This window comes from Salmo trutta, chromosome 33 (assembly GCF_901001165.1).
Source record: "Salmo trutta chromosome 33, fSalTru1.1, whole genome shotgun sequence".
NCBI classification, from domain to species: Eukaryota; Metazoa; Chordata; class Actinopteri; order Salmoniformes; family Salmonidae; genus Salmo; species Salmo trutta.
The window spans coordinates 9917437-9944217 of NC_042989.1; the positions used below are offsets into that span (position 1 = coordinate 9917437).

General features: G+C 40.9%; 2 protein-coding genes across 6 annotated transcripts in view; both read right to left on the reverse strand.

Moving 5' to 3' along the window:
* Positions 1-14796, reverse strand: part of npas3 (neuronal PAS domain protein 3) — a 343109-nt gene extending 328313 nt beyond the window's left edge. For 2 of the 5 annotated variants that reach the window (XM_029729736.1, XM_029729735.1), the window contains exon 1: positions 12956-13933. In XM_029729736.1, coding sequence (XP_029585596.1) covers positions 12956-13107 — 152 coding nt within the window. In that variant the 5' untranslated portion in view covers positions 13108-13933. Of the gene's footprint in view, positions 1-10660; positions 11205-12955; positions 13934-14048 lie in introns of those variants that run through there. The other 3 variants (XM_029729739.1, XM_029729737.1, XM_029729734.1) reach the window with 2 other exon arrangements.
* A 5672-nt stretch (positions 14797-20468) lies between these two features.
* Positions 20469-26781, reverse strand: part of akap6 (A kinase (PRKA) anchor protein 6) — a gene marked incomplete in the record, with an annotated part of 168943 nt that continues 162630 nt past the window's right edge. Inside the window, 2 exon segments of the mRNA XM_029729740.1 lie at positions 20469-21655; positions 23235-23351. Coding sequence (XP_029585600.1) covers positions 21608-21655; positions 23235-23351 — 165 coding nt within the window.

A 26781-nucleotide genomic window follows, 5' to 3' on the forward strand; every position in this document is an offset into this window, starting at 1 on the left:
GAGTGGGTGGTCTGTGGATGGCATTTGACCACTTCTTTGGACTTACTCATTGTTAGAAAAAAGTTGTAAGGTACTATAATTATTGAATATTACATGAATCCTATAAATTAAAATGATATTTCAACAAAATAATGCTTCCGGAATGCTTATCTTATCTGCTTCTAACTATAGAAACGATTTCAGAACAATTTGAGACGGTGGGTGTCAGGGCTTGCTGAAATGACATGGGACAACAATCAGTGGAAATTGCCCACCGACAACAACCATGAACAGTGGCATCGTGCACTAAAACAAATTGACGTGGCACTGAAGGCCAAATTCTAAATATGTGCATTAATTCTGTCTGTGTAGGCCTAAATATGTTCAATGTATATCTTAAAGTGTGATCAAATTATATTTAAGGTTTATTTTGAATTGTAAACATTTTCAGCTAAAAGCTGAATTGCAGCATACATAGGCCTACGTAAGTAAGCAAATAAATACAACAATATGAGATGTTGTATATAATACTACAGTTAAGCAGCATTAAGCAGTCTCACAAAGTAAGGCATAGGGTTGTAGTATCTGTCAATCCGAGTCGGGGGGGAAGTTTCAGTTTGTGACTGGATATGTTAGATCTGCCACTGACATGGCCTCTCGTCTGAGGCAGCCATTTGTTGTAATCCTGGGAATTGGAAAGCTTCTGGGTAAAAGGATCTGCAGAGCTGGGTGCAGCGGGACTCCAAGGACTACAAAAATGTAGGTGGCTACATAAGTAATTATCTTATCAAACATTCTTCATCCAAGTATTGGTCATATTTAATTCGTTTTCATATCAGTTCTTTGTGGCTTCGGAGTTGGGAGCATATGCACGTGCAGTGTTTTGTGTGGAACTGTGTATGTGTTGGAACCCTGGATTCAAATGACATTCCTTTAAACAAGATTGCACTCCAATCAGCGGGGGACTCCCACTTCAAAATGTCACCAAGTAAAGCCCAGCACGGGGCCTTCTCTCTATAACAACATCCTTAAGGAATGCTTTACTAGGAATATCTACAGAGCCACAGCTCCTTTGTGAGTGAGGTTGGCCAGGGGTTACTGCTACAGGCACGTAGCACATATGACATTCAGTTAAAAGAGTGACAGATAGAACCCAGACGGACAGACAAATGGACGGATGGACAGACGGGTTGGGTAGGCTACCCAGCGTTTCCACATAGTAGGAATCCATTTACTCCAGGTCTGTAACATGTAACAAGTTACTGCTACTTCAGAAGCTAGTATGACATTCAGTTAAGAGAATGACAGACAGGTGTTGTAAGGTGGTAGGCTGCCCGGCATTTTCATGTTGGAATCCATTTATTCCAGGTCTAAGTCTGTAACATGTTGTTGGAATTGTACCAGCAGACCTAGCTAGGGCAGTTAATCTGGTTGGGTTTTTACCTCCTGCTCTCGCACTAAACTGAATAATCAATCGCAATTTCACAGAGAGTCCCTTGATCATATAGGAGGGCCCTGCAGGTGCCTGTGGTCAGAGCCAAGGAGCCGGGGACAATCAGAGGAGAAAATGATTGGGGCTTAATATCTGTAAGTTACTCCACCAGGTCAACGTCAGTTACAAATCTGGCCCAGTTGGAGAGAAGGAAAGAGGAACATGAAGACAGAGCGAAAGAAGTAGAAGCCGCAGTAGCAGACTGCCGACCGAGGAAAATTTGAAATAGATTTGCCCAGTTCTAGACTACTGGTCCGTTCCACCAATTCGGTGCCTTTTGAGATGTCTAACTTGGTGAAGAAAACGTTGATTCCACCTCATTTTAACATTCTGTCATAAAGAGAACATGTTCAACTTAATAAAAAAAACACTAGAAGAGCAAAAGGAAAATGTATAACTCCAAATAAGTGCTAGCAGTTCATTATTTGTTTTTCCTTTTGCTTTTCTAGTACTAATCCCCTGCAAGTGAACCTGCGCTTGTTTTGGAATACATGAAGCGCTCCTGTAACCTGTTTTTTTTTATAGAGTTTTCCCATCTCAAGAGGTTAAATAAAAAAGGACTGTAGTAAATGCCTATTAAGTGCAAATAAAGTAACACAGTTGACCGTAACAGGGTTGACGATTTTATCTTAAATTAGCCATAAATCCCCTTGTAACAGGGGAAATTGAAGCTTGTTGTGTGCAACATGGAGGGGCAATGAATTCAATGCAAGATTTTGTATTTTTCATTTGCCTGTCTGTCTATGGGTAACAGGGATGACATGTTATGCTCGACTCACTCAGTTTTCCACCACAAAACACCAGGAAAAAAAACAAAAGAGTAGAACTATGAATTGACTATTAGATGTTCAATGCGTCTTTTGAAAAAAATATTTAAATATTAATATTTCCACTATATTAAAAAGAAGGTTCAGTTCACATAACAGGGTTGACCATAAAACGAATCACTTATCACATGAAATAAATAAGCATGTTTCGAAATGACTTTGTCAAAGCAACAAAATAATTTAGCTTTACAATTATGGTGAAAACCTTTTGTGGTTAATTAAGTGGGTTAAAATCATCCTGTAAGTCACCGAGGGTGCACAGAGAGACATGTCAAAATGCTACATTTTAGCACTTCAGCAAATTCTTTATTCAAATTTTTTTTTAAATTGGATTTATTGAATTCTACATGTGGTCTATATTAAAGGGCACTTTATTGAATATTACAGGTGCACAATTTCTACTTCAAATATCAAAGGGACGCAAAAGGCACTACTACAGTCCGGCGAGATGCAGGCTAGGTGTGGAGGTACACAGTAGATTGTGAGAGGGTGCGTTGGAAGAGAGCACAGCACCTTAACTAAAACAGCAGATGGGAATCAGCATGCTCAACATCTGTCTGAAAGAATAGACACTAAACGCAGGTCTCTTCTCTGCTGCGGACGGACATTAAAAGATAGCCGTGTGCTGTGCCTGTGCTCTGTTCGCAATTCCCTTGTCACCTGCGACTATTTAAAGTCATGACTTTGGTGTGCAAACAAAGGCATTAAGTATTGTAAGTCAAGCCGCTGCTCAGTGATTGTGATGAATACAGAGAATGGTTATTTCCCAAAGGAAACCAGCAGGGAGAACAGAACAGTCATGCTCTTACAAATAGATAAAGGACAAGAGAAAGAGAGAGAGAGAGACAGAGAGAGGGAGAGAGAGACGGAGAGAGACGGAGAGAGAGAGAGAGAGAGAGAGAGAGAGACAGAGAGAGTGAGTGAGTGAGTGAGAGAGGAGGAGAGAGAGAGAGAGAGAGAGAGAGAGAGAGAGAGGGGAGAGAGAGAGAGAGAGAGCGAGAGAGACCTTGTATTTAAACAATCGTACTTGGTAATTGAACTGTGCTCAAGGACAGGCACCTGAAAAAGCTGCCCTGTCAGCAGACCTGTAGTGATTGCATCCCCTCCAGTATAGGGAAGTGAGGTGGGAGAGAGTGGATATTGCACAGCCATTCTCTTAAAATACACAACACAATTTCTGTGTGCCTGCCTGTGCCTTGTCATGGAATTTTCAGGGAGCAATAACAGGGTATGAGCTATATTAGCGGACTACTTACCCTATGTGTATAACAATAGCTATGTCGGATAAATATCACTGAGTTCATTAATAAGGGTGTTATAGTATTAGGCATAGATAAGCAGAGAGAATAGTGCTTAATAGTCCATGTGCCAGCGGGAAAATGTGTCCACTTTATTTTGGCAACCATGGCTATGCCCGCATAGGGTGACAATGCCCAAATCCACAAGGCACCAGTGGTCACTGAATGGTTTGATGAGCATGAAAACGATGTAAACCATCTGCGATGGCTGTCTCAGTCACAACCCAAATGAACACTTATGGGAGATTCTGGAGCGGCGCCTGAGCGTTTTCAACCACCATCAACCGAATTATGGAATTTCTGGTGAAAGAATGGTGTCGGTTCCCTCCAGTCGAGTTCCAGACACTTGTAGAATCTATGCCAAGATTCATTGAAGCTGTTGGCTCGTGGTGGCTCAACACCTTATTAAGACACTTTATGTTGGTGTTACCTGTATTTGTTTTAGGGAAATTGGTCATACTGGGAAAGAATACAAGTCCAAGAGATCGAATCTGGTAACGTATTGGTTTTATAGTTGTCACCTATAATAGTCTGCTGTATAGCAATACTCAGCATGCTAAGATGAACAATGTCCTCGGTCATTTGTTGAGTTGTCCCAGCAAGTTAACACAAAGATTTAGGTAAAGACAAATGACCTCTTTTAATCACATAGGTGATTAAAAGCTCTTCTGTACGTGACATCATGTTCTTAAAAGTGTACACTAACCTTCAACCTTCTAAGTTATTTAATGAAATACTGTATGTTACCTCATTTTGTAGCCATACGTTCAGTGAATGGTTGGCAAATGTAATACAAATTCTGCAATTAGTCATTTGAGAAAAATCAAGCCTTTTAACAACTGGACTAATGCTGGTGCCCTCGACAGCCCTCAACAGCCACTAACCAATACCTTTTTCAGTAGGCCCTATACTACAATATACAAATAGTGTAACTGTGCACCATCTATAAAGGCTGTAAACCTAAGGCTTTAATACTTTACCAGCTTTGTAAGTTGATGCCCTCATCATTCGGTGGTTTGTTATGATGTTATGTTGGAATGCAGTGTATTTGACAGGATTCAATTCACAGATTGTATATTTAACAATATGGCATAATCTTGTATATCATTATTATATAATGTTTGAAAATAAAATAGAGAAATTAGGGATGCAAATACCGATCAAAAACAGATATATAAATAGTGTTTTAGGCTACAACAAAAAAATGTTTTGCTAATATTTTACAACGATGATATACTTTGCAAACCTGGCTGGGTTACCTGTACCTCTGCTGGATGTAATGCATACTATGGGATTTTAAATAGGGTGCAATGTACTAGGCAGATTTCACATCACATTTCTTGATGTTAACACAATTTATACAATCATATTGCATATTATTTTAACGTTTTACTGCAGTGGGCTAAATCAGGGTCACACAGAGTGTTTCTTGGTAGTCTTAAACAAATCTACTCTGAAACCCAAGTATGCACCTCACACACATGGTTATGGGCTTCAAAAGAGAAGACACCTGTACCATGTCAGATATAGAGATGAAATGTATTACATTTTGAGTTTGCATCCCAATATTACACTTTATATACATCACAGAAGACAAAAACCGCTTGACATAGAAACACCAGATTTTCAGGCAATTAAAAAAAAAAAAATGTTTATATATTAGGAAATTATGAAAATGATTAACATTTCACCCATGAGGCCACTAGTCATTTGAATGCAGGAAAAGGTTTTAATCAATAGACATCAGTGAATGCTTCTGAAAGATTTTCTAAGCGTTTCAATGTAATATTTTTTAAATGGCAAAACAATTCTGCAATTCTGACTGCTTTTTTTGAATATTTTTTAAATCAAATCAAGTCCAATTGTATTAGTCACATGCGCCGAATACAACAGGTGTAGACCTTACAGTGAAATGCTGACTTACGAGCCCCTAACCAACAATAAGAATAAGAGATAAAAGTAACAAGTAATTAAAGAGCAGCAGTAAAATAACAATAGCGAGACTACATACAGGGGGGTACTGGTACAGAGTCAATGTGTGGGGGCACTGGTTAGTTGAGGTAATATGTACATGTAGGTAAAGTTATTAAAGTGACTATACATAGAAGCTGCCTCATCAGCAGACCTATTCTGCCGATATATACCTAAATAAATAGAACTGACATACTTGGGCCATCATTTTGGGTTTTACTGACTGTAACACACAATTTAAGCCATTATTGGCAATGATTTATTCAGTTATGGCCATGCTCAATAAATTCAGTTCCTCCCCATCAAAATGAATGGCGGCCATCTTGAAAATAGGCTGCTGGGGCTGAATATAGACTAAATCTATGGGGACTGAATTTTGCTAAATAAAATAACTTCCCCAATGGTTATCCTTGTTCTGTGTGAAATTGGGTGCAGTTGTCATCTAGAGTACCATGTGATAACAGAGCACATCACAATAATGACCATTCTGGCTCGATATACCCCAAAATGCTTACATGTATGACCTTTGACCCTCCAAGGTGGGCCCATAGAGATGTAATTATCATTCCAATTGTTTCATTCCTTAATATGTGTTATATTATGAAGCTAATAACATATCAAATTGCCTAAGTTTGAGAAGATTGCTCCCTTATAATGCAAAATGAAATGTCATAACCTCAATCCTGTTGGCCGAACTAACCGCATAGGGATCATAACATATAATGCGGTGATAACCACATTTAGCTACCTCTGATACGTGGGTATCATACCAAAATATAACCCACAGACATAAACCTTAATGAAAATCATCATTAGACTTTGCTACCCCAAAGTGGACAAATATGTGAAATTTGGCCTGCTGGCCCATGGGCACTATAACAGGTGTTTTTCTATGAGCCCACCACTACCACTTAAAGTACACATGACATAGTCTAAAGATGATACAAATGCCAGCCAGTCAGTCAAACAGCCACGCCTGAAAACTACACAGCAAAAAAAGAAAAACCTACGATCAAGCAGTGTGTGGGAAGCAGCATCATGAAGTGAGTAATAAAACACATCTCTCTCTGTAGACAAGCCTTGTGGTGCTTTAATGCAGCAGCTCCAACCCGTTGGCTGCACCGTTATACCTTTTTACCCAGGATGCATCTTCTTTACGCATCTCTCGCTCTCTACTCTGACCTTCACAGTAACCATCCAGTTACACACACACACACACACACACACACGGAGGAAAGAGGGAGAACATTGGTAATCAACAGTGCCGGGGACCATATGTGTGCAGCCAGAAAGAGAGACACACACCAGGAAGCAGAAATCAATCCTAATTGTGATAAATAAACAGAGTTATACACCTCTGTTCTCTAACTATTCAATATCCAATCGATAGGATTGGATAGTGTGTTCTCTGTACCATGGTTTTACAGCAACACACCCCATCTAGTGCACCATCGCCACCGTTATGAAAACAACCAATAAGGAGGGCTGTGGCTGTGAAGTGAAAGGGATATCTTTTTAATAAGGTCCATAACAAACATTGTTTTCTGATAATAACGCATTAGTGTTCATTTCTGGCATGGCTGTTTCCTTGAACATTTGCTTTGGTACAACGCTCTCCCTCACACAAAAAAAAGGCAATTTCATCTAACATGTTTCTACTATTTCAGTTGACATGAAAATGGTTTAAAAGACGAGTAGAAACATGTTTTACAATAAACCTATATGTACATTGCTGCCTGGTTAAAGTCGTGTATGAGAAGTGAAAATTACAGTAAAGCCTACCTCTATCATTGTAAACAATAATTATGTACTGAAACAATTTCATTTCTTTGTGTACTCTTACAAATATTGACATATTTTGACATTGAAAGGCAGACGGTAAAATAATGCAATGCTTTAATATTTGAGACCACTAGCAAAAACTGCTTGGCTCCCTCTGTTATTCCATCAAAATAAAAGTAAAATGTGGCATCATTTTCAACTAAACATAGCCGAATGCTTTGCCTACAGCAACTACACCATCACATTGCTCCCCTCTCCATTCTCCAGACTATAGCAATCATAGTTATACTCATTCTTAATTATGTTTTATAAATCTTCTGAAGTGAACAGAATAGGAAATAGGACAATTTAGCACTTTTGTTTGCCCAAAGGGAGGGAAATGGTTTGTGAAAGAACGGCCAACTTTGCGGTTAGTTACTCTGTTGTGTGTGAACTCAAGCCAACACCGTTTCTCTCTCTCTCTCTCGCTCTCTTTAAATTTCACCACTTAATCCAGCCAGCAGAGTTGTTTGCCCTAGTCAGTCAGTCAGGATGGCATTAGTCAGATTACACCACCTTGAGGACAGCAACAACTATAAACAGCCCCCCCCCCCATTCTGGCAAACATCAGGATGCTTTTAAGAGGGGCATTAAATTAAATATATTCACCTAGTCCTTCAATCAGAATTCTCAGACCCAAGTGTTATTAAGTTCAACTCTCAAGTGGAGCAGAATAACAGATCAGAGTCTGATTTACTTCTGCAGACTGGCAATAGGAGACAGGTGATAAAGAAAGCACTCATGCACAGGCTATGAAGTTTCCCCCCTCAAAATTAATTCCATCTTCAAGATTCCTATCTCTCAGATATAGCCCAGAATGGCACACAAATATGCTCCTGCCAGAGAGATTACTAGAGACTGACTTAGCATAAACATTCCCTGCTGCTGCTGGCTGGATGCTGCTGCTGCAATTGTAAATGTACTGAGTGAAATGGTGAATTAGTGAAATAGCAGGGTGCACTCAGACCAGGAAGTTTGTAAATGTTTAATTAGGGTTATTAACAATATGTGTATAGAATAATAGTAATTCACAATAGCAAGTAGGCCTATTGACAATAATGGTCCATGTCAAGTTTTTGCTATTTTTGCTTTTCCTCACAAGCGCATAAAAAATGACCTGATTAAGCTTATAGTTCTTGAATGAGAGCTAACCTTCTTTTCCTTTTAGAGAAGAATTTACAGCAATGTATCGTTAAAATGCGGCACAATCATGTGTTAGATACAATGTGTCCTAACAAGTTACACCCCAGTAAACATCAATACACTGTAACCCCTTTGTTCAATTCAAAAAAAGCACCAGCAGTGTATTCAATAACACACAAGTGCCATCAGAAAGCATTCACACCGCTTTACTTTTTCCACATTTTGTTATGTTACAGCCTGAATTTAAAATTGATACAATTTAGATGTTGTGTCACTGGCCTACACACAATACCCCATAATGTCAAAGTGAAATAATGTATAAAAAAAGTCTAATAAATTAGAAATGAAAAGTTGAAATGTCTTGAGTCTATAACTATTCCAAAAAAAAAAGAATGGCTGTGATAGGACAAAACTGAGGATGGATCAACAACATTGTAGTTACTCCACAATACTAACCTAATTAACAGAATGAAAAGAAGGAAGCCTGTACATGATAACAATATTCCGAAACATGCATCCTGTTTGCAATAAGGCACTAAAATGAAAAATATTTAAACATTTAGCCAAGAAATGAACTTTAAATCCGGAATACAAAGTGTTATGTTTGGGGCAAATCCAACACAACACATCACTGAGTACCACTCATCATATTTTCAAGCATGGTGGTGGCTGGATCATGTTATGGGTAGCTTGTCATCGGCAAGGACTAGGGAGTTTTTTAGGATGAAAACCAGGTTCAATCTGCTTTCCAACAGACACTGGGAGACAAATTCACTTTTCAGCAGGACAATAACCTAAAACACAAGGCCAAATATACACTGGGGTTGCTTACCAAGACGACGTTGAGTGTTCCCTAGTGGCCTAGTTACAGTTTTGACTTAAATCCGCTTGAAAATCTATGGCAAGACTTGAAAATGGCTGTCTAACAATGATCAACAACCAACTTGATAGAACTTTAAGAATTTTTTTAAGAATAATGTGCAAATATTGTAAAACCCAGGTGTGCAAAGCTCTTAGAGACTTACCTAGAAAGACTCACAGCTGTAATCGCTGCCAAAGGTGATTCTAACATGCATTGACTCAGCGGTGTGAATACTTATGTAAATTAGATATTTCAGTATTTCATTTTGAATAAATTTGCTTAAATTTATAAATGCATGTTTTCACTTTGTCATTATGGGGTATTGTGTGTAGATGGGTGAATTTTTTATTTATTTAATCCATTTTATATTCAGGCTGTAACACAACAAAATGTAGAATAGGTCAGGGGGTTGAATACTTTCTGAATGGATTAAAACGTTCTGCTATGAAATTGTCAGTGTCTGTGTCTGTAATAAACTCAGATCCTAAAGCTTATTTCTAACTTGTTCGATGTAGTGGGGTGGGGGGAGGGCATAAGGATGTAGCTATAGCATAATTCATGTTTATATTATTTGTGAAAATACAACTCATTGCTGCCTTCAAGAGCCACTTTAAACTCCAGATATTAACATACCATAATTCATTTCAATCTAATCACCTGCTTGTTTTTCAAAACATGCAAATTTGCCATAATACAATTTGACTGTCGCAGCCACAGTGTTGTCCTTAACTACAAGTCTACTACAACCATTACCAGAGGGGGATTTCTGATCTGACAACACAGAGTAATCCATGTGCTACATTTAAAGTTCCTCAACAGCTGGTTGCTGGTGTATGCTAATTTCGCTCTCACATAAGCTTCAGACTGACTGAGGTTCCGCTGCAAAACAGCATGCAGAGAATCACCACTGCCGCACACAGAACAGCACAGCCTGGCCTAGCAAGCAGCTTTTCCATCTACACAGAAACAAACAGCGGCATTGTCATCGATGAACGAATATGTTTACGACAGTTAACAACCTTGCTTAGCACATAAACAATGCGAAAGTGCCTGCATTGCTGGCCAGCACTAGCTGTTCTGTAGTAGCCTATAACATACGCCTTCTCAGTCTATACCTGTTACCCGAACGCCAAGGTCCCCAATTATCAGATGCACTCCTGCTGAAAAGGGAAACATCGAAACTTCTGACATCTCCACTCAAAATTGCATAGCATCTAGTCATAAGCGTCAACGTTTTCATATAGAAAAAGAACAATCCAAGCGTTACCGTTCTCTTCTTGTAGGGTCTTGCTGAATGCTAGGTTTGGTGGGCGCCATCTTCCTGCAATTATTTGATTTCTTACTTTTTTTTCTTCAGATTTATTTTGACATAAAGCCGTGCCGTCTGACAGCAATGCGTCATGTAGACTAGGTGTATTTAAACAAAGCCATAGCGCTGATGTGGACCAGCCGTGCCCCTGTCTCCGTGTATTGGCGTTCATGAGCGTGAAAAACGGAGCAAAAAAAAAAACCGAGATCGAGCTCCAAAGGCATGCCAAGAAAAGTGAGTGGAAACCGGGGGATGCTTCTCAAATCCAGCTGCTCTCCTGATATACGGAGCTCGGGTTGTAACAGTGGAATTGCTACACTATAAACGGGAACATCGTAGCCTATCTTTACATTTTTCCGCAAGAGCCTCTTGTCTTCGTTGCTTCGTAAAGGATTTTTCTGAGTCTGTTTGTCTGTGCATTTTACAGCTTTTCCTGGCTCGCTCTATGTGAAAAAGGACACATCTTCTCTCCAGCCGGCGCAACAACGCCACTCAGTTGTAGTTGAAAACAGTTTTTTTTGTTGCGTTATACAGGTTGCAATACGCAAATTCCCTTGGATTTGCTTTTTGTTCTGCAATTGGAAGTATCTATACATGTTTGCATTATGACGTTTTCTCACTAAATGAACTGTTTCTCATCATCTTAATAGTTTTGCAGATATTGGATGTGACTATATATCACTAACAACATCAAGATTCATAATTCAAATAAAAATATATTCACCTACATACGGTTGTATCTCTGTTTTAAGTAGGCCTATTATTTCATTTATCTGGCTGTGATTAACTTTTGTAGTCTGATCTAAAAAGCAAGCTATTTTAGTGTAATATAACATAGCCTATGAATCACCCATGCATTAGCCTAATTGTTAAAGCATTTGCATTTAAATGAATTATCATTCGAGTGTCACATCAGATAAACAAGAATGATGGAGTTGAAAACTAGTCTTCAATCAATGACTGGTCAAGGTCACTGACCGGTCATATGCTCTAAATAATTGTGCAACTTTATTTGTTTGTTTGTAAAAATGTATTTACCAGATGCCAAATACAAACTTCAGGAAGGTAATATTCTGATATGGGGTAAAAGGCCAAGAATAAACCCAAAACGTCCTGATGTAGCATTGCAAATGTAGACAAAGTGTGGATTTTAATTGTGTTCACTTTTTCTTGTTTTGTTACATACTTTTATCGTTTTTTAAAAAGTTTTTTAATCTCTGCTCTTTCAGATTTAATCTATAATATAGCTAACCATCCCAAAATGGTTGTTTTGCAAATATAGCCTATAAAAGTTATTTTGTTATATTGGCTAAAATATGATCAAAGAAATGTAATTGCTTTAGAAAAAGTGCCATGGATTATTAGTCTCAACCAATTTCTTTAAACATTTATATTTGAACAGGTTAGCATGTCACTGTTTGCCATTCAAATGTTCTCTTTCAGACAGCTGATGTGGCCTGTAGCTATAGGCTAATCTATAGGCCTATTTGTTTTACCTGAAACAATATAATCTGCCCAACATGTTTAATAAAATATAATGAGTCATTCTAAAATACTTGTGATTTTAACTGTGGGTTGCAAAAGCTTTTAATCATGAATACCATAGTTTCTAATTCAGGCCTGTAATGTCAATGTGGTAACTTTTGCCAGCCATTAAGTCTCTGTATTTACACTCTGTTGGGGTTTTGGTATGTTCTGAGAAACTAACATAGGCCTATATAACATATACCTACCTTCATTATCTTTGATAGGCGTTATAGCCCTACACGATCAAGTAGCATGTAAAGCATTCAGTGTAGGCTATATATTACCCTAATTATTGATTGTAAAATAGTCTATTGAATGATCGCTCAGAATATGGGCATTTTCCTGATCATTCGCTTAAAGGTCTCATGGATAGCCTAATTGAAGTCTTTCAGAATAAGTTGATTGTCTAGCCAGGTGTTGTTTTATGCATCACATTCCACATGCAACTTCATGTAAAGTGACTTACTACATTTGCAGGTTGTAGCCAATTGAACTATTGTTGTTATCCATGTGGCCTATATTGCATAGGCTAACTGGCATAATGTGAAACTTGATAATGAAATATGTTATAAACGTGGTAGGCCTGCCCATGACCATTAAAGAACCCAAACTGTTCAGTGACTTATAACATATCCATAAGACTATTATTGTGCCCGTGTCTGAATGAAAGAATTTGTGAAATAAAACAATACAAAACACATTTCCCCAGTGGTCAGGTCAACATACCTTTGTTGATAGGACGTGATCCCCTGGACGTTCTGCGGGTTCCCGTTAGTGGTACCGGGGATCCTCCCCACCGCCGGACCTGATGGCATTCCCCCGGCTCCTCCACCTGCCGCCGTCACCTGAACGCTGAAATCCGGGAAGATCCGGATCATCCCTGCTCTGGTAGATTGAACACGCACTGAGTCTATGAAGATTTTTCAAAGAATATCAGCAGTCTTCCCTCCAGCCGAACAAGTCACACCACAATCCCATGAGTGATGGTTACCAGCTCATCGGCCATTCTATGTCTGGATTTCTCTCTGTATCAGCGACGAGATAACTGCAGCTTTCAGGAGGTTAGCAATGACATTGATGCCGGTGGTGTGCGGGGCAGGAAACGCGTCCTCTACGCAGGGGTGTGTAGGTTTGGAGACCGTGGAGAGATAAATGAATATTGTTATTTATCTTTATCTAGATATAATGACAAAATGTTGATGATGTTTTGCCAAATAGCCTACTGCAACTATCCCGCGTAATTCTTGCGTAAAATGTTGAAAAGTCAAGCCTTATATTTCTTATCTTTTCAGAAATTAGATGTATCCATTCAGTTTAGCGTTTCCTATATGTAAAAGTGAAACATTGATTAGAGTTATTGATATCTGGTGATCTAGAAGTTGAAATATAAGAAGTGACAGCCGGTCAGGAAGTTTTAGGCTACCTACAAAGTTAACAGGAGAACAAACTGACAGGCGCTTCTTCGGGAACGGAAGCTCACCAATAAAAAGCTCACCAATAAGGTTATTTAGAATTTACTGAAGTTTTATCTCTGTAAGATAATCAAATAGAATACTGGTTGTTAAGATATTAGAAAAAGAAAGGGCTTAAAGCCACAATCGCGGAGCTGTTTCCATTCTCGGTGCGCACAGCATCTTTCTCCAAAATTCCAATCCAATTGTTATTATTACGAACAAAACAATGCAAGTTAACGTTTTGAAATAGATTACGTTTTAGACTTACACCATAGACACAACAAAAGTTAGCAATAGTTCGCTGACCAAATCGTTAAACCTAGATTAGAATGAGAGGATTGCAAAAAAAGTATCTTATGCCCTACCACTATTGTTGGCACACTCGTCACTTCCAAAGTGGACCGATGCTATTTGTAAGGATGCCGAGATGTGATGATAGGCCAGTATGCAAAAAAAATCGCTAAAAAAAAACTTCCAAATAACGCTGACGCGTTCAGTTTTTCTCCAACAATTGAAGTGTGATGTTTTCTTATCTTTCTTTGAAGGACTGAACCCCCCTCTCCTCTTGACTGACTGGTGCTCTATCTATCTGTGTGTGCTGTTGTTTTTGTGAGGTGTCTCCGGTACAGGTTTCCTCAACTTGCTATGCCCTAATGTGCATCGGATCATTTGTAAATAAGCGTGTTGCTGTCTGTGTGAATTTTCCCATATACTGTGTTGTTGTGTGATCTGGTAGTGTGCAGCAATGCCATTCCTAGCGCGTGTGAGCTGATGAACTTGGCCTCAGCAGCTGCTGATGCCTCGCGCAAGCGATGCCCTGAGCGCGCCGCCCCATTCCAGCCAATCAAAGACCACGACAGGAACGCGCAAAGGATGCTGCAGCAGCGGTAACCCATTGCAGCCCGGGAGACGGGTGATACTCGACTCCATTGAAACCATAACCATTCATTACGCGGGTAAAGCACAAATTAACATACCATCAAGCCCTCTCTCACCAAGACTGTGCAAGTGTTTGACATATACAGTACAGTCAGTACAAACTAGAAACAATTAGACAAATAACAGGTAAAACAGACGAAGAGTAGTACTTCATAATATTATATAGACAAGTTGCTTATGAAAACATCTTCACTTTATTTTTAAGATTTCACATTTAATCCAATATGTTTGCTTGAACTTAATGCTTGCAGAGGACACCAACTCAAATTTCCATAACACATGATACATTCTATAGCATAATGTTCTCCCCTCAGAAGTGCAGAAGCTTATGCATAGTTAATGAACATATGTATACCATGTTATTCAGGGACAGGCTACTACCCCGACTCCCGAGGATCAATTCCCCCCCAAAATGTATCCACGTTTTAGGATCTCAGTCACTTTCTGTTGAGAGTTAGAATAGTGGAATACACATGTTGCAATGTTTTGGTTGTGCATCAGCAGTTTTTCTCTTGTTATGTCAGTCACTGACAGTCACTCAATTAGCCCATGTCAGCAAAAACATTTTAGATTGGTAAGTTAGTATAGCGGCCAGCTATTTAAACTTGTAGTAATCATGGTCGAATTACCGACCGGGGCCCCCACTGATTTTGATAGTCACTCTCACTGAAATATCATATTAAAAACGGCAAACATTTCTCTCCACCCTATTGCAAAATGTTTAGAATTGCAGGAAATTAGCTGTTAAAATTGTAAAATCTTCTCTCCACCCCATGGCAAAATGTGTAGAATTGCAACAAACTTGCTTTAACACTGCAAAATGTTCACTATGCCCCATGGCAAAATGTGTAGAATTGCAGGAAATGAACTCAAAAATGTAAATTTAATTCCCTCTGCTGTCAAGAGGGGGCTGCTTAAATGTTTTTCTTACACGGTGGCGGAGGCCCCCCAACTAAATGTCGCTTAGGGCCCCCAAAAGGCTAGGGCCGGCTCTGACTGCATGTGTGGGTATGGATGTGGGTATGCAGACCCGTGAGCCACTGCGGCCCCTCATGATAAGTTCAGATTTTCTGTGGCCCCCACCCAAAGTTGCCTACTGAAGGTTTTGCAAAAACAATTCTAATCTTTAAAGTAGGAGCATTCTGTCCTTTTTACACATATACATGTTTGGTCTATAAAATGACACCTTTAGATAATGAAAGTTGAAGACAAGAACTACATTGCAGACTCTTATGCAATTAAATAATCCTCTAAACATAAACCAATCCATATGATTAAACACCAATAAAAAAACAATCAAAGCTCTTCACCTGAGACTTAAAATTGGATCGCTTCTCTAACCATGTCTAATAAAACTGCTCTGAGAATGAGGTCCAGAAAATGGCTAGCCTCCTTTTGCTGTATTTTCCCTGTAATGAAATCAAATGAATTGCACTGGAGGCTTTAAACCGACATTGCAGGCTCCTGATACAATTAGATGAACAGTCTCTGCTGCTGTTTACCTGCTCAGTTATTTGGAGGGCTCTGTATTGCATTTATTTGTCTACAGTTCTTTGCTAAAGTACATGAGACAGATTGGGGGCAGCTGCAACTGCTCCTCTTCTCCCACATGACATTTCAGGTATAGTGGTTCTCTCTCTCTCTCTCCTCTCTCTTTCCTTCCACCCTTCTCTTTCTCGCTCTTAGAAAATAATGATAATCAATGGTATGTTGTATACAACTAGGGCCAGGCACTTCATTCTGCATGGGCACTTGAAGTAACGAGGTACCTTACAGTGAATAGAGCAGTGTAGCAAAGGCAGTTGTGCTTTTTAACAGAGCTTAATTGAATAGTATTCATTTAAGGACAATCCTGCATCTGATTTCAGAGGACGTAACATGTTTCTCAATCAGAATGGTTCTTGTTTTCCCTAGAAACATTAAAATCAAGTATAATCATTCCCCTTTGGGGGGGGGGGGGGCAACATACTTTGGTAGGTATAGGCTATTAAGGACAAGGAAGCAATCTCTTTACCAAGGACCAGTGACCAAGTAATTGACATTTTTTCCCCAGTACCATATTGACCAATTAGCTTAATAATGTGAGGATGGATAAATACTGTCAAAGCCCTGCTGTTAGCTAGCTCAACCTCTCTCCATCACATATTACCAACCTCAAACAGAACACAGCAAAGAGTCTGCAGAGGTCAGAGCTAACGTCCATCACTAACACCTATTCAACTTATTCGATTCTGCTTGTTTTTGTTCTCCTCTCTTTTCATAAAAGAGTGACTGACTCATGATAACAATCCCACAAGATCCATGTTGGATGAAGCTACGGAAGGACACATTTTGGAGGACATGCTATCATACCATGCAATTCTACAAGTCGTTGTGAGTCATTTGTCTTATCGGAACTTTGCAGTGTTTTAACATGTCTCCTCCAGAATGAGAGAGTGAGCTGTCTCTATGTGATAACACTGTTTTAGAATGTCTGGTTGAGAATGAGTGTTAGCCTTCCATATGATAACACTGTGATTCCAGAGGTCATCATTCCTTCTTGCATCAGAAGTGGATAATTGAAGCCGCTTCTCAGAATCCTAATTTCATCTTTCTTTTGTGACTACCAAAGATCCAAGTCTTATAGGTGATTCATACATTTCTCTCTTTTGTCTGGGATGTGACTTGTTTTGTAATGTCTTAGAGAGGATAAAGCACTGTTTGGGTTCTGGTCTGAGATATGTTAATGGGAAATCCAACTTCAAAATGGATTTAAAGGACAATACAGATGTAGGATCTTAATTTGATCTATATTGTTACAGCAAAATAATCCTTCAGCAACATTATTTGAACGTTTACTCCATAATGTTACTTGATCGGTGGTTAGGCTATTACTGTAGCTGGCTAAAAGTAAGCTACCTGAAAAGAGCAATATTGTTAATATAACTGTGTATTGGAGTTTGTTTTCAGTGAATTTATGTAAATCATGAAGCTCATCTGCATTTCCTGTGGTGTAGGAAAATTCTCAGCAAAAAAAAGTGATTAAATTAAGATCATATACCTGTAGTTGCATGGACAGTATGGTTTAAATATCACAGATAATAAAGTTCTCACAAGTTTTCAGTATGCACTATACCACCGTTTTTAAAACTAATTTAGAGCTGGTTTCCCAGACACAGATTAAGCCTAGTCCAGGACTAAACAGCATTCTCAATGGAGATTCTCAATTGAAAGAGCTTTTTAGTCCAGGACTAGGCTTAGTCTCTGTTTAAGCAACCATCCCATGTTTACTGTAAAGTAAGGGTCATTTTTCGTGGTGAAAGATCACCTTTGATCTTATTCTTACTTTAATCACTTAATTTCCATTGTCCCATCTGATGGATAGGTTAGCTTGTGAATTTTAAAAGCCAGGGAGGCATAGGGCAAGGAAAACGCTCACATTTTACTGAACCACCCTAATGTAATCTGAAATATTGCTTCCCTGTGTTTTGAAGATGACTCTTGGCTCAAGAGAAATGATAAATTAACTGTTGTGAGGAATTACAGATGGGACATTCAGGAAAAAATACTTTCAATATGCTAATGATTGATCGGAATGTCCAAGTGGAGATGACATCCTTGCTTTTATTTATCCTCTATTATAAGCTCCCGCACTGCCCTTTCAGACTCCTATGTGATTCCATATCAAATTGTTTCTTAATGCGGTTTGATGACATGTCTGAAATGCAATCACCTAAACCTCTCAAATTACATGAACACACTCAGCACAATCCCTGGTCCACTGATGGGGCCAGCACCCCTGTCATCGCCCACACCCGCGCCCTCACACACACACACACACACACACACACACACACACACACACGTCTGCCACTGTATGCCACAATGATCAACTCACACCTGGTTGTCTTTTGTTTTGCCCACTTTAACATTCTTTTCACAGCTCTTTTCCAATTGTTAAACTTTTTGTTCAGCATATGACTTTCACATGGCACATTTTGTTATTTTGTGTGTGTGTGCCAATGTACAGGCTTGTCATCGCTCACATTGATTGTCATAGTGAACAACGTGGGAGTCTCTAATAGCCTCGCTATACATACGCCTATAATGTAGCACACAAGCTTAAGCGAATCTGTTTTCAATTCGTACCCCCATTTTCTTTTCCTTTTCCAGATTAAAGTACATTGGCATTTTGATGATGAGGAAATGATTCTATCCATCTCTGGAAATGAACGGAAGACCGTGAAAGCTCTCAAAAGCACACAAGGCCATCAACGATGACGGATACTTACTGAATGCTACTAAAACACTTGAATGTTTTACATCAGACTGCAATGTGAAACCTTTGCCTTGACTCATTACTATCCTAAGTTCATTAGAGAAAAAACTTGACGCACAGTACAACCACGCCCCGAAATATTTCCCCAAAGTTTGTGACATTTAAATAACAGGACTCTTTCATCCCTCCCTTTCCATAACTTTCTACACAGAAAAATGATTTCCCTTCTTGTCTTTTTGATGTGGCGTAATCATGTGTGATCTTTTCAACAAAGAGTAGCCAGCCATCTTATTCATTTTGCCATCCATGCTTAAGCAAAGACCCCAAATCAACATTTTGACTGGTGGTAATTGCAAAGCCACAATGGTTCGATACACATGACCTTTATTCCCTTTAAAGTTATTTCCATTTCTTACAAAAATATCTTGATAATTGCAAAAAGGCACATTTCTTTTCTTTTTTTCTACCACATTATGTTTCTTTGAGGACAGTGTAGGAATGCATTTCCATTCTAATTTATTAATCCTATCAGTCAAGTCTAAACCCTTCAGCAACAATAAGAATAAAAACTATTTGGCAACTTTCCTATTAATAAGATAGAAGTACAAGGAAAGCAACAGTAATCAAATACCTCATAATGTGATATAACATGCAATGTTTTTATTCTGTATTCTGCACTTTGCTAGATCAAGAGCCTGTAACATGGCAACTGATGGCTGAGGAAACGGTTGTTTTACGTAATATTCACATACATAGTCATTTTATAAACAATGAATACTATTCCCTTTTCTGTCTGATTTGATCTGATGTAGGAGCACACTCATCAACAAACTAGCATCTTCCATGAGACCAAATAGACGATTACAGTAAAGGGTTTGTCATCAAGGCTAGTATAAGCAATCAGGGAAAAGTTGATTGGTTGTTGAGCAGTGTGTGTGTGTGTGTGTGTGTGTGTGTGTGTGTGTGTGTGTGTGTGTGTGTGTGTGTGTGTGTGTGTGTGTGTGTGTGTGTGTGTGTGTGAGCATGTCGGGGATGTACCTCCGCAGCTGATTGGCTGATGGGCCCAGAGGATAATTTCTCCTGTCCTATCGTCTTCAGGATCATCAACACCTCCTGTAAACAACCAATTACTCATGCTAATGTCTGTGTGGCAGACCACACTCGCACCGTGGTCAATGTAATGCCTATACACTTGCTAACATACAGTGTGTCCATATTCCCTATAGTACACTACTTTTGACCAGGCCCCATAGGGCTCTATGGGGCCTATGGGGCCCCATATATAGGGTATAGGGTGCCATTTAGGATGCTGGCATACACTTTATGTATTTTTTTTTGTAGTTAACATTCAATGACATCCCTAAACATCTGTTTTCATATAACCTCAATCAGTCTTGTCAATCACCTGCTTTTTGTAGTACTAACTCCTGGAATCCCCAATGACGGCCTTGACCCAGACCCATTTTCCTTATTTCTCATTTAATGTTCCACTTTTGTGTCTATAGTGGAAGGAGGAGAAATGATCAACGCTGAAAGATGCTTGTACATGTTTAAGGTGAATCACATACAGAACAGGCATGTAATCCAATGGTTTCCAATGAATAACGTTTATTTCTCAACATGTTTGTATATTTATTAACCATGCAGTCTAGCACTTTAAGGCCCATAATATTCCACATCACAGAACGCGTACAATTTTACACTAAACACAAAGCATGTACACCATTATTATACGTCAAGGTCGGAGATCGTATACATAGAAACAGATGCCTGTTTCAACCTTGCCGGTTGTCCTTTTTTTCTTTCTCTACATCTTTTGAACACCTAACTGGGTAAGCAGTGTTTTAACAAAAGGTATAAGAAACAACAATAGCAAGGCACACATTTTTTACGTTTAAAACCTTCCCTCGTACCGTTCCTCTATGTCTTAGGAATAAAAAAAAAAGGAAATGGCAGATATATACTGAATTTAAGTCAACAGTCGTCATCAATCTTATACTACACAACACTGCTCAGCTGTTTCCAACCTGGGCCGTGTTGCATAGATAGATCTACTTGCTTTTGCCTTTCATTATGACATCGGTCCAACTTCCATTTCCTTCATCAGTTGAGCGCCAACACAATCACTCTCTTCTCTCTCTTTCTTAACACACGTTGTCATGGAGCTGGAAGTCTCAGAACTCTGTGGAACTCTCAGCAGTGTTGTTCTCATAGGATTCCTCCACTCCATGTGTCCTCTTCAAATTTTACCCTACTTTGTTCTGATGCAGCAAACAAGGAAACTTGTGCCCTGGGCTTATAACATCTGCAGCTGGTTGTACAGTACCGGTGAGATAGTGAGAAATGCCATGCAAACTGGCGGAATAAGTGTGTGTGTGTGTGTGTGTGTGTGTGTGTGTGTGTGTGTGTGTGTGTGTGTGTGTGTGTGTGTGTGTGTGTGTGTGTGTGTGTGTGTGTGTGTGGTGAGAAATGGACGTGGGGTTTGCATGGTGGTCGGCAGAGCAGTGAGGTAGCTCAGTTCCAGTCTGGGACAGGATTGGAGGAGCAAAGGACGGTGGGGGTCAAAGGTCAGGGGTCAGCATTACAGCAGCCAGCAGGAAGAGGAGGAAGCTGGAGAGCAGTCTGGACAGAGCCATGCACCAGGGGAACAGGGGGACCAGGGAGAGAGCCCAGCCCAGGCCACAGACCACCAGGATGGACACTGCACACAGGCACTTCACTCCTCTCTCACAGCTGAGTTTTGGAGGTGGCTGTGGAAACACTCCCTGATAGTCTCTGTAAACAAAAGAACACAACAATCCATTCCAATGTCAGTGAATTAGTAAGTTATCATAACACACTACTGTTCTATACCTATTTTAACTATTCAAAACTTCCCCCTAACTTAGTAGTGACCAGCTCACACAAACACTGCCAGTGATGTTACAATCCAACATCACATATTCTCAAAAACACAATATGAAGGGTGAGTATTTGAAACATTTGTCCTCAATGTACATACAGTTTTTCAACAAACAACGCTGTGACACAATACCTCTGCAGTATAGACAACAAAACTACTAGTTAAATGAGTCTCTAAACCACAGACCACTGATTCATCTAGCAGTGCTTCATAGTCTGTATTCATCATTGGCCTTATTGCACCTGTTCCCCTTTTATAATGTTGTGGCGTGCAGCAAGGCTGATCAAGTGGGCCAGATGAGGCGGTGCTACGGGGTCAGATACAGCTGTGTATCTGACTACTGTGTGTAGTTTTCTGTGCTCTCTGAGGCTGGGACTCGCATGGGGACATGACTGGCTCACCTGCGGCAGCGGTGTGTGAGTGTGTGTGTGTGTACAGACTACCGGGGTTCGGCTGAGGCTCACGTGTCCTGCCCTGAGGGCTGGCATGGGACAGCATGGGGACAGCGGGGGACAGGGGGGGACTCACAGAGGGGAGACAGCAGAGTGTTTAGCCCCAGGGGTGCCTATTTGGGGATGACATCACTACATTACTAAATGCAACTCTCCCTTCAGTAACAGTTTGTTCATACCACGGGGGGATACAGAGCCATGAATATATATAGTTCTGAGGTGAGTTGCCTTTGTGGTGACTGACTTCTAGTTGAGTAAGGCTAAATGTGGAAAATAAATATATACTGTATTAAAATAATCGTGGGTAAGGTTAAATGCGTACTGTGTGTACATGTGAACTTGCTCAGAGACTCCCAGAAGGGAATGGAATGAAACTGTGAAGTCATTGATGTATTCTTCATCTTTGTGAGATACGTATTTCATAAGGGAGGATGATTGACTACCCAAGCAAAGGCTCTCATTCTTCCAGCACTTTCTGATGAGGCCATGAAAAGAGAGTGAGGAAAGGGCATTTTGTAATGGCTAACCCCAGCCAATATATATATATATATCCCTTGTTAGATAATAGCTACTTTTCAAACCAATTTGCTGGTAAAGGTGCCACCACGTGGAGATTAGAGTTCCTGTCATTTGAATCATAACATTGTCTGACTACTAGACTGAGGCATTTGAGTCCTGAATGCCAAAAATAAGCTTTTATGTCCTATCATAGAACATTTAGTGCAGAGACGGGTGAAAAGAAATAGAGTACTAGTTCACCTTTTGAATTAATGGCAAATCTTCTTTTAAATGTGCTTACTTGCAGAATGGAATGAGGTGGAAAATGTGTTGTTTGCAATGCAACGCTACGATGACAGGGAGAAACCCCTTTAGCCATTTTCCCAGGTAGAGTACACAGCCCAAGGGGGTCCGTTAGTGTGTGTGTGTCTATGTGGGCAAGCATGCATGCATGGGCGTGTGAGGGTGTGTGTGTGCGTGTGGCGGTGCTCATCATACGTACCCTGACCTGGGGCCTGGCGGTTCCAGTCTTTGAAGCAGATGAGCCGTCAGAGACAGGGCCACTACCCTGGGGGCCCCGGCCCCCGACCTCCAAACAACCTTCGCCTGACCTTGGAGACTGAGGAGAGGAGAGAGAGAGGATGAAGAGGGAGGGGGGGGCAATCGAGAGAGGGAAAGAGATAGAGAGATGCGGAGAGAGGGAGGGGGTGAAAGAGAGGGAGAGGGTTGGAGAGAAAATACATCAAAACACATTAGAATTGAATTGTTGGTGGTGTTATATTTTCTGTAGTATTTTATAATCCACTCATCCTTTAGTTACAGAGCATAGCAACAAGAGATGAGGAAATAACATAGGGTTAGGGTAAATAACTTCAAACATCAAGTACCGAATGGAAAACAATTCCCCTCTTTCCTTTAAATACTTTTTATTGAGAATTGCCTTAATAGCTTTGAAAAGATGATAAGCTGTAGACCACACGATCTACCAAGAGAGTTCTTATCTATATTATTCGTAGCCGTATATTTTCCACCTCAATGAGCTGTATAAGGCCATAAGCAAACAAGAAAATGCCCACCCAGAAGCGGCGCACCTAGTGGCCAGGGACTTTAACGCAGGCCAACTTAAATCCGTTTTACCTCATTTCGACCAGCATGTCACATGTGCAAACAAAGGAGAAAAAAACTGTAGACCACCTGTACTCCACACACAGAGACGCATACAAAGCTCTCCCTCGCCCTCCATTTGGTAAATCTGACCATAATTATATTGTCCTGATTCCTGCTTACAAGCAAAAACTGAAGCAGGAAGTACCAGTGACTCGCTCAATACGGAAGTGGTCAGATGACGCGGATGCTACGCTACAGGACTGTTTTGCTAGCACAGACTGGATTATGTTCCGGGATTCATCCTATGGCATTGAGGAGTACACCACCTCAGTCACCGGCTTCATCAATAAGTGCATCGGCAACGTTGTCCCTAAGGTGACTTATCCCAACCAGAAGCCATGGATTACAGGCAACATCCACTTTCAAGGAGTGGGACACTAATCCGGGCGCTTATAAGAAATCCCGCTATGCCCTCAGACGAACCATCAAACAGGCAAAGCGTCAATACAGGACTAAGATTGAATCCTACTACACCGGCTCTGACATATCAGATCTGGCAGGGCTTGCAATTATTACGGACTACAGAGGGAAACGAGCTAAATGCCTTTTATGCTCGCTTCGAGGCAAGCAACACTGAAGCATGCATGAGAGCACCAGCTGTTCCGGACCACTGTGTGATCACGCTCTCCGTAGCTTCTAGTTATTTAGTCATTGTTAGCCACTGCTAGCAGTCTTTACCTTTAGCACAGACACCAGTCGCTTTAGCCCGGATAGCCCAGATAATATCTGCCAGTCTGCACAGAGCGATATCAGACTTTAGCATATCGGACTGCTTTTTCCCCCATTACATCACCGGATTCCTGCCGCAAGCTCTGGACCATTACACCGGATCATCGCAGCTAGCTAGCTGCTACCGAGTGGCTATCGTGGCTAACACCCTTGTCCAGAAACAAGCACCAGTTAGCCTCGAGCTAGGCCCATTCCCCCGGCTAGCAAACAAAGTACACCAACTACAATACCTCTCTTGCCAATTGGCCTGGACCCTTTGTCGACACGGAGCCCCGCCGATCCATCACGACTGGTCTGCTGAAGTATTTCGGCCGATGTGCTCTCAGCCAACCTCTGCGTTGTTGATGTCGTGAGGACCCAGCTACTAGCCCCGGCCCGCTAACTCTCTAAGCGCCGTGTCTCCATTTGCCCAGCCTGTTTTGTCCATTGCTGCTAATTGGATCCTATGATCCCTCGGCTACACAGCTGATGCCTATTGGACTGTTCATTAACACGGTACTTCATTTTGTTTATCTCTTGGCCCCAGCCTCGAACTCAGGCCCTGTGTGTAGCTAACTGACCCTCTCTGCCCATTCATCGTCATTTACCCATTGTTGTTGTCTTAGCTGTTTACCCGTTGTTTTCTTAGCCCTCCCAATCAACACCTGTGATTGCTTTATGCCTTCCTCTAATGTCAATATTCCTTGTATACTGTTGTTTAAGGTAGCTCTCATTGTTTTGTTTTACTGCGGAGCCCCTAGTCCCACTCTACATGCCTCGGTTAGCTCCCTTGCCCCACCCCCCACATATGCGGAGATCGCACCTAGCTTAACTGGCGCTTCCAGAGTTGCAGCCTCTCTCATTGTCACACAATGCCTAGGTTTACCTCCACTGTACATGCACCCTACCATGCCCTTGTCTGTGCATTATGCCCTGAATCCATCCTACCACACCCAGAAGTCTGCTCCTTTTACTCTCTGTTCCGAACGCACTAGACGACCAGTTCTTAAAGCCTTTGGCCGTACCCTTATCCTACTCCTCCTCTGTTCCTCTGGTGATGTAGAGATTAACCCAGGCCCTGTGTGTCCCCAAGCAGCTCTCATTTGTTGACTTCTGTAACCGGAAAAGCCTTGGGTTCATGCATGTTAACATCAGAAGCCTCCTCCCTATGTTTGCTTTATTCACTGCTTTAGCACACTCCGCCAACCCTGATGTCCTAGCCGTGTCTGAATCCTGGCTTAGGAAGGCCACCAAAAATTCTGAAATGTCCATCCCCAATTACAACATTTTCCGTCAAGATAGAACTGCTAAAGGGGGCGGAGTTGCAATCTACTGCAGAGATTGCCTGCAGAGTTCTGTCCTACTATCCAAGTCTATGCCCAAACAGTTCAAGCTACTACTTTTAAAAATCCATCTCTCCAGAAATAAGTCTCTCACTGTTGCCGCTTGTTATAAACCTCCCTCAGCTCCCAGCTGTGCCCTGGACACCATATGTGAATTGATTGCCCCCCATCTATCGTCGTACATTTAGAGGTCGTACATTTAGGTGACCTAAACTGGGATATGCTTAACACCCCGGCCATCCTACAATCTAAGCTAGATGACCTCAATCTCACACAAGCTACCAAGGAACCTACCAGGTACAACCCCAAATCCGTAAACATGGGCACCCTCATAGATATCATCCTGACCAACTTGCCCTCTAAATACACCTCAGCTGTTTTCAACCAGGATCTCAGCGACCACCCCTCATCACTGTCAAACGCTCCCTAAAACACTCCTGCGAGCAGGCCTTTCTAATCGATCTGGCTCGGGTATCCTGGAAGGATATTGACCTCATCCCATCAGTAGAGGATGCCTGGATGTTCTTCAAAAGTGCCTTCCTCACCTCACCTTCCTCACCATACCTACACGTACACTACAGTCATAAGACGCAGGCCTCCTAACTGTCCCTAGAATTTCTAAGCAAACAGCTGGAGGCAGGGCTTTCTCCTATAGAGCTCCATTTTTATGGAATGGTCTGCCTACCCATGTGAGAGACGCAGACTCGGTCTCAACCTTTAAGTCTTTATTGAAGACTCATCTCTTCAGTAGGTCCTATGACTGAGTGTAGTCTGGCCCAGGAGTGTGAAGGTGAACGGAAAGGCACTGGAGCAACGAACCGCCCTTGCTGT